At 45.1% G+C, this 13210-nt stretch overlaps 1 protein-coding gene across 1 annotated transcript in view; it reads left to right on the forward strand.

The window, feature by feature from the left end:
* Nucleotides 1–69: 69 nt before the first annotated feature.
* RNF43 (ring finger protein 43) overlaps nt 70–13210 on the forward strand; it is a 56304-nt gene continuing 43163 nt past the window's right edge. The window contains exon 1 of the mRNA XM_021540387.3: nt 70–1006. Within this exon, the coding sequence (XP_021396062.1) occupies nt 770–1006 (237 nt within the window). The 5' untranslated portion in view covers nt 70–769. The remainder of the gene's footprint in view (nt 1007–13210) is intronic.

Here is a 13210-nt window from a genome sequence, read left to right on the forward strand (position 1 = left end):
TAATTATCTTTGAGAACTCTATCCGGAGTCAGACTGTGAGCATGGATTTCTAAGGGGAAAATAAAGCTGATCTCCAGACTTGAATGAAGCACTTCTGGCATGAGGAAGATGGAAGGGATCATTTCCATTTGGAAGGGAACAGTACTAGAGCAAGCCTTCTTGTCACCATAAATTCAAGGAATACCGCCTGCCTAATTTCTGGGAAAGATACCAATCGGTGCAGATAACATTCAAGGTTGTGCTTCTGCTGTGGGAAATGCTAGCAAGAAGGTGAGGTGTCTCTCGAGGGTATTTGGGATGGATGTTTTGAACCTGTGGGTCTTCATAACCCTCGGCCAGGAGACAGGAGGCCTCCACATCCGCGGGGAGACCTCGCCGTGCCTCACCTCCATGGGACCGGGGAGTTGCTAACGCTCCCTGTGCACCCAGACTGACTTCTCGCTTGCAACCTGTTCCACCCCGATCCTTCTGGATTTATCTGCCGGAGGAGAGACTCGCGACTTAGGATTTTTATTTTTCAGTTTGTTTGTTTAAAATATGCCTCTGAGCTCCCGGCGGCCTCTGAGCACGTGGCACGGGGCGAGAGGAGCGGCGATGGCGAGAGCCGGCGTCGCCGGGGAGCCGCGCTGGCGGTGACCGAGCCCCGCTCTGCGGCCCCTGGTGTGTCCGCAGCCGGCTCGGAGCCCCGGAGCGGTGCCGCCGGCCGGGCCCGCCGCGGTGAGGACGCGTTCCCGAGCGGTATGAGCGGCCGGAGCCCGCTGCTGGTAGCATGAGTGCTGGCCCCCAGGTGCAGCTGGCTGTCCTCTGGCCTTGGCTGCTCATGGCGACCCTGCAGGCAGGACTGGGCCACACCGGGCTGGCGCTGGCGGCGGCCGTGGAGTCGGAGCGGGCGGCGGCGCAGAAAGCCATCATCAGGGTGATCCCGCTCAAAGTGGAGCCCATCATCCTGGAAGGGGAGTTCGCCAGCGTCGCCGAGGTGACTCCGGCCGAAGGGAAACTGCTCCAGGTAAGAGCAGCGGTGCCTCGCCGCGGCCCGCCCCAGCCCGTTCCCTTTCCCTCCCGGGTGCCTCGGCTCCCGTGTCCCGGCGTGGTGTCGGGCTCCGTGCGCTGTCCCGCGGGCTCGGTCACGGCTCCCGTGTCCCGGCGTGGTGTCGGGCTCCGTGCGCTGTCCCGCGGGCTCGGTCACGGCTCCCGTGTCCCGGCGTGGTGTCGGGCTCCGTGCGCTGTCCCGCGGGCTCGGTCACCGGGGCCGCGGGGACGGCATCGCGCTAAGGGCTGAGCCTTCCTTCGGGGCCGAGCTGTGGCTGCGCCTGATTGCTGCTGAGTTGTGGATGTGGTCGGCTGATTCCGTAGAGATTATTTCGTATCTTAATTGAAGTTATAAAGCTGAGTGTGTCAAGTCACATGTCGGGATGTGGAACATCTGACAGAAGACAGGATTAGTATTTTTTTCCTCTGAAATTCATGAGGTTTTCCACACACTGCCGAAGTCGGGATTGTGTTTCGGTCCTGAAACCCATCCTCGCTGTGCCCACCACAATCCCTGGCCCTGTTTGTTGTTGCCTGTACCTAAAGGGTGAATGTTACCTACACAGGAGCTCCGGTGGTGTCACCACCAGGTATTTTTATAGATAAATTAATGTTCTGTTAATGTTCTGCTGGTCTCTGACCTTTACTAAGGGTAATCTATTCAGGGCACAGATATCTCCACACCTGGGCAGGAGGTGCACATGCTGCACAGCCAGAACTGAGCCATTCACTGATCAGACCCATGTCCTGCACACTCCGAGTTTGGAGCTCAGTTTCCTGAGACCTGGTGTGCATTCTCTCCATTCTGTGGCTCATCTGCTTGGCAGTTGTGTGCTTTATTCTTGAGAACAACAACAACAACAAAAAATTTACAAAATAACCTGCATATTAAGTCTTCAATATTAAGTCTTAATTTTCTCCTGGACTTTTCCAGGACTTTCCAAATGGGCTATGTTGAAATCTTAATTACATTCGTAGTCTGGAAATTTAAATGAAAGTAATACATTTTGTGTACTTTAAGAAGAGAAAGACAGTTGAGCCAGCTTTAGAACATGGTCACCTGTCTGTAAGTGAACATGGACAATTTGTGACATGAATAAAGCCTGCTTTTCCATGCCTTTTGAATTCCTCAGAATGAAATCTCTGCTATAAAATTATATTACCAGGCTAAAAAAAATATCTGAGACAAATGCACTCAAGGTCCTCTTCTGTTGTGAGGCAATGTCCAGGAAAGTCAATATTTATTCCTTACTAAAGCTACACCGGTGTTGCAACCAAGCACAAAGTATAGAGTAGGACCTTTTGGAAATGGGAAGATGATAACCTCTCCTGAGAGATGTTTGAAGGCTTCTAACCAAATGCAGCAATACCAAGTAGGAATTTTGTGCCATCACAGCAGCACCAACCAGGTGTTTGGGATAAAAAGCTGTGAATAGTGTGCAATTTCATCCTTTAAAAGTCACCCTCCAAATGGAGAGGGCTGGGGAAACTCTAATCCAGCCTGTTGAGTTTGGGCACAGCAGACACTGACTTGCCCTGGGTGTGTTTTCAGGCCTTGACTCTGCCACTCTGTGTGCTCAGGTGAGCTCCCACTCCACATCCCACTGGATCCAGTGCAGGAAGTCGTGGTTTTAGCTGGCAGCACTGAGACAGGGGGTCAGGCTGTGCCTCCTGCAGCAGGATGTTTGCCCGGTGCCAGGCACTGTGCTCTGGCAGGGCTTAGCCAAGTGTGCATGTGACCTCTCCTGCAGATCTCCTGCTGTGGTTTCTAATTCTGCTGCTAAATATTGAAACTTGGTCTATAAAAACACGTTTAGAATTGGTTGGGTCCTGATCCTGCAGTGGGTTCTTACCTCTGGAAAGAGAAAACGGGAAATGGGGATGTAACTCTCCAGGTACAAAAGAAGTAAGAAATTAGTGGGATGTATACTTTTTTTAGTGGGATACTAAACAGACCAGAATCGGGCTTTACTGGGACATCTCATTTTGCACATGGTTGTCAACATCCCAGTCTCACCAAAACTTTAGGTCACGTGCTTAACTTCGATGTCACTGGAACTCCTACTTAATAAATAAACTTATGGCTGTGCATGCATACCTGCACAATTGCTTCTTCAAATGTAGTTTAGGGACATAACATGGTACATTTACAGTTATTGAGTCAAGAAGTGGGGTTTTCACAGCATTTTTGGATAGGTCATAGTTACGTCAGACTTCGTAAGGTGCAGTCAACCTGTCCAGGAGAACACAAACTGCAAAACTTAGCTTGGAAGAGAGGCATGGGTGGCCCAGTCCTGTTTCCAAAGCAATGCTCTGTTCTTTCTGAGGTAGAATAGGATTGCCCAGGGATCAGTGGTACAGAGTTGGCCCTGTAGGCAAGTCAGGTTGTCTTTATTATGACTTATAATTATCTTCATAGTGCTCTGGTCAATATATTTTTAGAAATGCATTCTTAATTTAATACAGAAAATCCTGCACACAAGTGATGGAGCCTCACCAAAGGTACGTCTACCAGAATGTTTTCCGGGTTTTGTTTCTCCTTGCCCTATTTTCCAGGATCCTCTACAGAAATGGACTTTGATTGTAGTCTGTTACATCTTAGAAGCCAACTTTAGCAATATCCTCTTTAACTACAATAAAAGAGCCCCGGCGTTCAGTTCCCCCTCACGGCCTTTGCCCTTGTGAGTGGTTTTGTGGGAAATCTCTGTATTTCTCTTGTTGCCCAGTGGGCAAGCAGGAAGATGCCAGGGAGCCGCAAGCCCTGCCAGTGTAACCCCAGCAGTGTTCCTCTGGCACTCCAGTGCTGCTGCTGCAGTGTGATGCAAAGGGAGAGGAATTTCTCAAGCAGGCAGAGCCATTTAAGCCTTTATAGGTCAAAAAACCAACACCTCAGACTTCTTGCAGAAATCATCTCCAGGATTGTGCAGTGCTCCAGCTTGTTCAGGGAGCTCTGAGCATTAACTCTTGCTGGACCTGGAAAGCACCTGGGGAACTCACTGGCAGTTTCCAAACTGGAAATTTGGGGTTGGAAGTTTAAATTGGGAAGGAATTCCTGTGAGGGTGGTGAGGCCCTGACACAAGTTGCCCAGAGCAGCTGTGGTTGCCCCTGGATTCCTGGAAGTACTCAAGGTCAAGGTTGGACAGGGCTTGGAGCACCCTGGGACAGTGGAAGGTGTCCCTGCCCATGGCAGGGGGTGAACTAGATGAGTTTTAAGATCCCTTCCAACCCAAACCATTCTGGGATTCTGTGATCTCTGCTGGGCCACTCTGGGAGCCTGAACTGCTGTTAAAAGTTCCATGGAAGTCAAAACCTGACCTTTATTACAGATGGAGGAACCAAAGCTTTTAGACAAGTAGGTTGGAAGGAACATACTTGGAACTTACTAACAATGGACAATCCATGAGCAGCCTCAGGATTTGATACACCCTTGGAATTGCAATTCCTGTGGCTGCCGATTAACTCCCTTTCACAGGATTGCTATAGAGATTATTCAACTTCTGGTTTTGGTACTTCTGCTGCTCTATTGGCTGACTTTTGAGGAATAAGTCTCAGTTTCCTTCTTGCCCTTGACTCAAGTCTCAATGTGGTACTGGAGCGAGTTGATTTTGGTTTGAAGGTAGATAGGAAAGTAAGAAATGTTTTAGAAAGAAAAGGAGAGAGTCACTGGAGAGAGTTGCAAGAAGATTTTTCTGATTTGAATTACAACATGTGCAAATCTAATTGTGGAAGAGAAAGAATCCTTTTTATTAGAGATATAGTTCATCACTTACACTCTTGTTTAGGACAATTCAAGTATGATCAAGATTCAAGGCTGCATTATTAAAACGAAGTATTAATATCTCTTTGAGTGTGTCTAACCCTCATCTTCTACACAGAGGAAAAGATGATTCCTTTAGTCTGTGCAGAGTGGCAGGGATTGGTACAGCCTCTAGTTCCAGGGTATTTGAGAAAAAGTATTAAAAGTTTGGGAAGAGCCCCTTTTAATGATATTTAAAAAGAGATGGATAACCTCACATTACTACAGGGAGGGCAAAGGGATCAGCATTCCCAGTCTCTTCACATGCTGACACAGAAAATTCCAGTGCATGTGTGCGACAGTGGCACAGTCTCACTGAGCAGGCAGTGTGTAGAACTAGTTTTCCCAACATCCATTATTTCATTGCAAGTCTCACAATACTTTATTAATTTTCTGTACAAACACAGCAGTTTCATAATGAGGGGATTGTAGGAGAAAGTCAGCTTTCACTTACCCATTGTTTTAACTTACCACTGCAGGAAAACACCTGAAGAAAACAAAAACAAAGTTGAAGAAACCTGCAGAAAAAGCTCTCTAAAGGCTCTAAACCCCCAAACCATGGATTATCCTCCTACTTCCTCTCCTCCCTGAAAAATAAATTGTTTAAAAACATTCAAATTGATCTATTTAGGATGTATTGAGTGTAAATTGGAGGAGGAGCCTGAATCACCTTTTTTTTTTAGGTGGCATGTACCATTCAGAAGGAGAAAATCAATCATAAATCCAGTTAGAGGAGGAGTGTGGTGTTCAGAACAGCAGTGATAATCATCCCATGGAGGTGCTGCAGTGAACCCTCTGGGATCACCCTGGACAATGGAGAGTGTTCCCGTGTTGCAAGGTGCATGCAGTTGGAGTTGGAATCACCTCCTTCTGTGCTCACAGAGGTTTACACTCCCAGCCCATCCCAAAGTAAATAACTTAGTATCTTCTCTACTCCCAGCTCCTGCATCAACAAAAGCATGTTGAGTGCATAATGTTGACAGAGAAGTGGGAAAGTTGAACCCAACGATTATAGGGACTTAAATTATGTGAGAATAAAGTGGTCAGATAGCACAATACGAGGCAGTTCAAAGGAGCAGTTTTTGCCACTTGGAACAGCTCGTACTCGTGTACACAGGCTTGACTTAGTGTTAAGTAATGTGCAAGAACTGCCTCAGAAGCAGCAATAATGGAGCCACTTGGCCTGACTGCAGCACAATAAAAATGGGTGCCTAAGTACCAAAAGGTGTTACTCTGACACAAACCGTTAACAGGAAATTTTACATGGCACATAGACACTGCTCAGGAAAGGCTAAGACATTTGGAATTGTTTAGCCTGGAAAAAAGAAGTTCCAGGGTTATCTGATTGTGGCCTTCCAGTACCTGAAGGAGCTGACTAGGAAGATGGAGAGAGACTATTTTACAAGGGCCTGGAGGGACAGGACAAGGGGGAATGAATTCAATCCAAAAGACAGTAGATTTAGATTAGATATTAGGAGAAAATTCTTCCCTGTGAGAGTGGGGACGCCCTGGCACAGGTTGCCCAGGGAAGCTGTGGCTGCTCTGAATCCCTGGAAGTGTCCAAGGCCAGGTTGGACAGGGCTTGGAGCAACCTGGGACAGTGGAAGGTGTCCCTGCAGATGGCAGGGGGTGGAATGAGCTGAGCATCAAAGTCCCTCCCAACCCAAACTATCCTGTGACTCTGTGAAAGTAGAATCTGTCTTGGGGAGCACACAAAGCAGTGACTCAAAAAAGATGTAGTCACCCAACACAGAGGCAGTGGTAGTGTTGAAGAAACCATTTAGCCCAAAGAGATCTCTTAGAAATTGGAAACAGAGTCAGAGTGCAGTGTTGGTAGTGTCCAGCATAACCCACAGTGTGGATTAGTTCAGTGTTGGTGCAGGATTTAAGTGTAACTGGAAGGTGAGCCATTAAAATCCATATGCAGAGTGGGAATCTCAGAGTTGGCTGCTAGAAGAGGTTGATCTCAGAGGCTGTTTCTGAAGCTCCATCCCTCTCTTGAATGCATAAAGAGTCTGAGCTGGAGCTTTCCATGGTGTGTCTTCTCCTTTCCTCACCCAGAAAACATGTGACAGGAAACTGTTCCCTGCTTAAGGAGTTTGTAGGACTTTAAACCTAAACCTCCCAGCTTCCCAGTCCACCATCTGATGCTGGTTGCAGTTACAGTTGAATTATTTGTGATGGTGGGCACAGATCCATCTTGAACTGAAGATTTGCAGTACTAAAAAGGTGACAGTTCTGGAGACTCAGGACTGGAGCAGAGCAGTGATCTCTGGTCAGGAGACCGGACCCGCAGGGCTGGAGTGAGTGACAGTCAATGGAGGACATCTGGCCATGCACAGGCCCTGGAATGCATCCAGGGAACAAGTGGACATTTCCCAAAGATAAGCTGGCAGAGGGGTGAGATTAAAGGAGAAGGAAAGCAGGCCCTGTGATGCTTGCAGGCTGCAGCCTGGCTGAATTTGTGATAGAATGGTTCTGAAACATTAGAGAATTTTTTTTCTGTGCCTCCATCAAGTGGAAACTTTGAAGGGCATTTCTTATTGAGGAAGGCTATTCTGAACCACATGTGAATTTATTATTTTTAAACAAAAACTTTCCGAATTGTCAAAGTAATACAACACCAACTCAGTGTGATCAAAGAGGGCTCTGTTGTATCAGACTGGATTTTGAACAAAAATTGACATGCATTTTTATTTAATATATCTCAGTGGCTTTCCATGCAGTGAAACATGCCAAAAACATACCTAAAAGCCTAAAATGTTCACAACCTTGCCTAAAAGCTTTCTGTGGACTTTGCCCAGAAGTCATAGTGTGAAAAAAAGCAAGTTTTAACCTAAACTGAAAGAAGTAATAAGCAAGTACAATGGGAAATGTGCAGTGTAGGTTTGACCTTCAGGTCTTTGATCTTCAGTATCATCGACAGTCTATGTTGCAGGGATTGCCAAGGGTCAAATAAGTTATTTTGGTTATAAACAAAACAGAAATATAAAATGAATCTCAGTACAGGAGAATATATCACACTTCAGTAATGCACATTCATATCAGTAATGCACATTCATATTTTTTGGTCTTCCCTCCATTCGAGGTCTCGCACTTGGCTGCAGCAGGACAGGTATAAAGATGGTAATGGTGGTCTCTTCTGTCTTTGAGTTCTGTGCTTTATGACTTACTTTTAATATCTGTTTATTTTTCCCCTTATTTCCCTGGCTGTAAAGAACAGGAAGCACTGCACAGCCTTTCATTTGCCCACAACAGTTTGAGGCTGCATTAAGGAATTGTAATCACATCTCATGCTCCGGAGCTTTGGGCCTGCTGCCAGCGCGGCTCAGGCGGGAGCTGGCCAAGAGTTGTCTTGGGACCTTTTCATCTTCGTTTCTAGGAGCATGGAGGATTGGCCTTGCTTCAGAACAAGGCACTTAAACATGTAGGTCAGTGTTCAAAGCTAGTAGAGAGAAGATTGGCTTGAATGTGCTTAGGTTATATGGGTTACTCCTGTGTTGCCAGATTTCTGTGGAAGAGTCTCTTCCCCCCTGCAGCCACCCCATTCAGATTATCTATGGGTGTGTATCCTCTTCCCTGCGTGTTGAGATCTGAATCATCTGCCTAAATCAACGGATGTATTCTCACCTCCTCACTTGCCCATCCCTGAAGGGTCTTGTTAAGGGCGTTAGTGGCCCTTTGATCTCTCTTTTGTTCTCCATCTCAGTAATTTGGTCTCCAGTGATCAAATGGGTTAATCTAATGCTTATTACTGTGCTCAGCATCAGGGTAGTGGCAGAGATGTACTGGATTGTCAAACACAGCAGTTCTGACTGGGGAGTTGAATAAATTCCTCTGGCCATAAACTCTGTGAAACAAATCAAAAGCTTTTGACTGAGTTTGGTTATGACATGTTCTGAATGTAAGTAAAGCGGTTTGGGGATTAAATTTGCTTTGTTTTGGTAAAAGCTATGTGAATTCTAGTTCAAAATTAACTGAAAGGATAGATTTCAGCTTCCTACTTCCAAAGCTCCTCAGCACCTGTGTTTCCATGAGGCGTATGTTGGGCAGGGGCAGCACTGTTGGTGCAGAAGTGTAGGAGGGACATGTCCATTGCAGAAACTCAGGGAGAATGACCCTGGGATCAAGTTGATCCAGATGTAAAAAATGAACAGCACTCCAGTCTTGTTAGAGATGTGAAACAGTTCTCCTTACAAAGGCCAACAAGCCAAAAAACAGAGCAGGGCAGGCACAGTATCTAGAAAGGGTGATGACCACATGGCAGAGCAGAAAAAACAAGTTCTAGGGAGTGAGTGGAGAGCACTGGTTCTTTCAGTAGTTGAATTTTGTGCAGGATCCTGCACCAAAATTTTGCTTTCAGATTGTTTAAATATAGGGAACATCTCTAAGGATATGAAAGTCAAATAAGAGAGTGAATTGTGATAATTCCTGTAGATTCCTGTGTGTCAGTTTGAATCAGACATTGAATCTTGGCAAGTCGGGAGGGCACAACCATCCACTGGAGAGATACATCTCCAGAAACCCAGACTATTTTTTAGAGTAGTAAAAGAGATAGTGTTTGTGTTACTGCTCTAGTCCTGAGTCCTGTTCCTTGCAAAATTATCTGAATAACTTTTTATTTACTAAGATAGTTCTATTCTAAAATAAGTGGAACTTCCCCAGGATCCTGAAGAGGTAAGAGTTCCCCTTCTTCTGCTTGTGACACTGTACCTCTGCTGTTCCTTATTCCCTAAGTGTCCTGTTGGATGTTACTCCTGCAGCTATGCTGTGGGTGCACATTGTTCCTGAGTGTCAGTGCTGGAGACTTCTCTCCAAACATTTCCGTGGGGCCACCAAAATGCCACTGTCCTCCCCATTACCCTGTTTCACCTGGCCTCATTCACATAACATGCCTCAGGCCATATAGTCCCACTCAGGTATTTTTTTTTTCCTCATCTTCTCTCTCAGATGTCTTTTTGTTATCGTCTGTAGTTTTAATCTTGCTTAGAATAATGGCTACTCTCATTGCTTTTCTGGATGTGTTGTTCTTGTTCAGAAGGGTTTAGGCTGTTGTCTGTCAGCATTTGCTGCCAACACTTTGCTCTCCTCAGAGGGATCATCTGGTCTTTCCACTGCTTCCTTAAAAGGACCTCTGACCTCTCTTTTGTCACTCCAGGGGACCAAAAGCTGCTGTTTGTAAACTTTGCCCAACTTCTCCATGAGCGAAGCACGTCAGATTTGAGTGATGGATGAACCCCATGTGCTTGTACAACATGCAGCCCTTATGTTAGAAAAGATCATCAAACAACTTGTGTTGGTTTTTGGTTGAGAAACCACCATTTCATCATTTCTGGCAGTTGCACCTGGTTGTGGCCTGAGTTGGTGGCAGCTCTTTTCTTTGTGCTCCTTCTCTGGCTGCCTCTTTTGTGGTTGCTTTCTCCACAGAGCAAACTGGGGAATGCCATGCTGACCTCCTTGGCCTTTTCCATGCCCTCATTCAAAATCCTACTTCTGAAAAATCATTCTGGGACAGTGACAATCAGGTACTTCATTCCTGCTGAGATGTTAAGAAGACAAAAATCATCCACAGTTGTGTTTTTATTTAGAAAGGAGTGACATGAAAGCAAATAAAGTAATTCGAAAGAATCTGAGAGGGCAACCAGGAGTTACATCCTTTGCACCAAAGACAACAGTAAGAATTAAGATAAAAAGTACCTCTCAAAAAATACTTGAAAAAAGCATATCAGGATACCTAAACGTAAGAGTAAGAAAGTATATAAAAGCATCCTGGAAAAGCAAGAAATTTGGTAAAATTAGAAAAAAGAGGAACAGCCTAAAAATACATGAAGACAGTGAAGAGAGGAGAAATAACTTGAAAATGGTAATGCTAGATTCTCTTCAGTCATGAGCAGAATGCTCACCTGACAATTGGTAGAATCCATAAAAAATTAAAGTCTAAAAGCTGTGTTTAGGGCAGCTAAACTCCCAGCAGAAAAATGAATGCAATTCTCCTTGTGCTTTCATCTGTCTCAGGCTGAAATGTCTGGAGATGAGATGGTGATGGAGATAGACATAATTACCACTATCAGTCACTGGGATCAGGTGGTATTCACCCAAGCACTGGGGAGGATAAAATCATTCAACTATTAACTTGTCTGTGAACTCTTGTTTAAAATCCCTGGAAGGTGGCTGATGGGATTCCAGTTTTTCTCTGAGCTCAAATTCATCCATAAAAGCCTGGAGCAGTGTATTGTAAAATGATAAGCTGATAGAAATTATAACACAGAGTGCTATGAGTGGATGTGAAGGAGTCAACAGTGGCATCAGTCGGGCAGGTCTGGCTGAATTTTCCAAATGCAAAGACTTCCAGGGAAACTAAGATGTGGATTAAAAAGGATACTTCTGGATAAATAATTATTGGAAAGTAAGAAGTAGGTGGAAAGAATAACTGGCAGACTTTCCCTTTGGAAGGAGCCCATGGCCACAGCTGTGTGTGCTGTAGCTGTGCTCTCCCAAGTGTTGATGAGCACGTGGAAACAGGAATGCTTGGTAATGTTCTAGAGCTCTCCAACACATGATCTAATTAGAAGAAATGAAGACAAGGTTAATCTGTGAATCATTACATGACCTTATGAGACCAAATACTTAGGAGAACAGGGAGAATCAGTAATTTCTTCACATTCAGGTGATAGACTCTAATTTGCCCATTGCTACAACTATGTCTTGTGATTTTAACAGACTGGTCTGTGCAAGTGCCAGCTCGGTATGTGGTGGTTGTCATGAAAGACAAAGGGAACATTAGCAATGAGAGTGAGAGAATAAGCCAGACCTCTGATCTCCTGTGGAAATCCAAGGTACATCCAGATGTTGAATCCTGTGTGAAGTTTTATACCCCACAGCTCTAAAAAAGCAGTAGCTGTATAGGAGGATGTTTGGAGAAAAACATAAGGATAAAAGAAAGCATAAGATGTGTTTTATCTAAAGAAAAACAAACTGGACTAACTCTCTTCTGGCTGGAAAAGAGGCAGCCAAAGGGTGATACAGAGAAGATCCACATAGTCATGAATAGGGATTGACTGTTAGTTTCTCTTCATATGGAAATAATGGGGCATCACATGAGGCTACAAAGAGTCAGGTTCAAAGGGAAGTGCTCTTCACTCACTGTGCAATTAACATGTACAATCCCTTGCTGCAGGAACTTCTGTGGATGCTGAAAGTTTACATAGGTTCAAAAACCACTGGAACTAATGAATGGGAGAAGGCTCCATCAATGGCTATGAAATAGCAGGTCCCAGCTTTGCCTCTAGGAGTCTGTAAAATGGTGGAGGCTTGGAGAATGCCTGGGAGAGAAGCCCTACAAGCTTGTCCTGTTCTTACTTCTCCTTCGCCATGTTGGCAACTATGAAGGCAAAGATGCTGGGCTGCATGGACCTTTGATCCAAATCCACCCTTGCATTCTCCTCTCCTGCAGGAACCTTCCAGCCCAAGCCCCACCGCCCTCAGCATCAGCCATTCCAGCCCCCCTCTGCTCTTCTGGGCAAGTCTGGGAGGAAAAATTGCCTAAGTACCTCCTTCATTCTCCATCACTGAGATGAAGTTCAGCTCTTTGTTCACATAGAAAGCACTACAAGGTTCCTTAGGTTCAACTATTGAAAATCACACAGCATGGCTTTCAGTGTCATGGTGCTGTTAATCAGCATTTGTAGCCCTTGGCACTTTGGCCTTCATATCATGGAATCTTGGAACACTCTGGGTCAGAAGAGATCTTAAATATCTTGTTCCACCCCCTGCCATGGACAGAGACAGCTTCCACTAGATCAGGTTGCTCCAAGTCCTATCCAGCTTTACTGAACGTAGAATTTTTATTCTTTGTCACCCTCATCATTCATTATTCCCTCAATGTGTTTCGCTGATGGGATAATTACTCTGTGTATCTCAAGCAGCAAAACCTGGATCTTTAATATCTTCCAGAGAGTTTGGGTACAGCACATGTTCTCAGCAGTTATCTTCTCTTTCTAAGAACTGTATGTCAATAACAGTCAGATATTCCTGCATTTGAAATAAGAGTTTCTCTACTTATTATAGAATATATATTTTTGGAGGTCTGTTGGCATACTCCTCTTTCCTCTTTCTTTGCCTAGGGAAGGAATCGAGGTAACCTGCAAACATCCGGTACTTCATCACCAAGGAAACCAGTTGATGTGGAATCATAGAATCATTTAAGTTGGAAAATATCTTTAAAATCATCAGTTGCAACCATAAACATTTGTCTTGAAACAAATAGGACTGAGACATCATACTACTGGGAAAAAATCCCAGCCATAATCCTACGACTGAATTACTCTACACTGCTAATTTAATGAAGCCCCTAAATTTGCCCTGAATGGCCATAAATACTTCGG

Source organism: Lonchura striata, chromosome 19 (genome assembly GCF_050655825.1).
Source record: "Lonchura striata isolate lonStrDom1 chromosome 19, ASM5065582v1, whole genome shotgun sequence".
NCBI classification, from domain to species: Eukaryota; Metazoa; Chordata; class Aves; order Passeriformes; family Estrildidae; genus Lonchura; species Lonchura striata.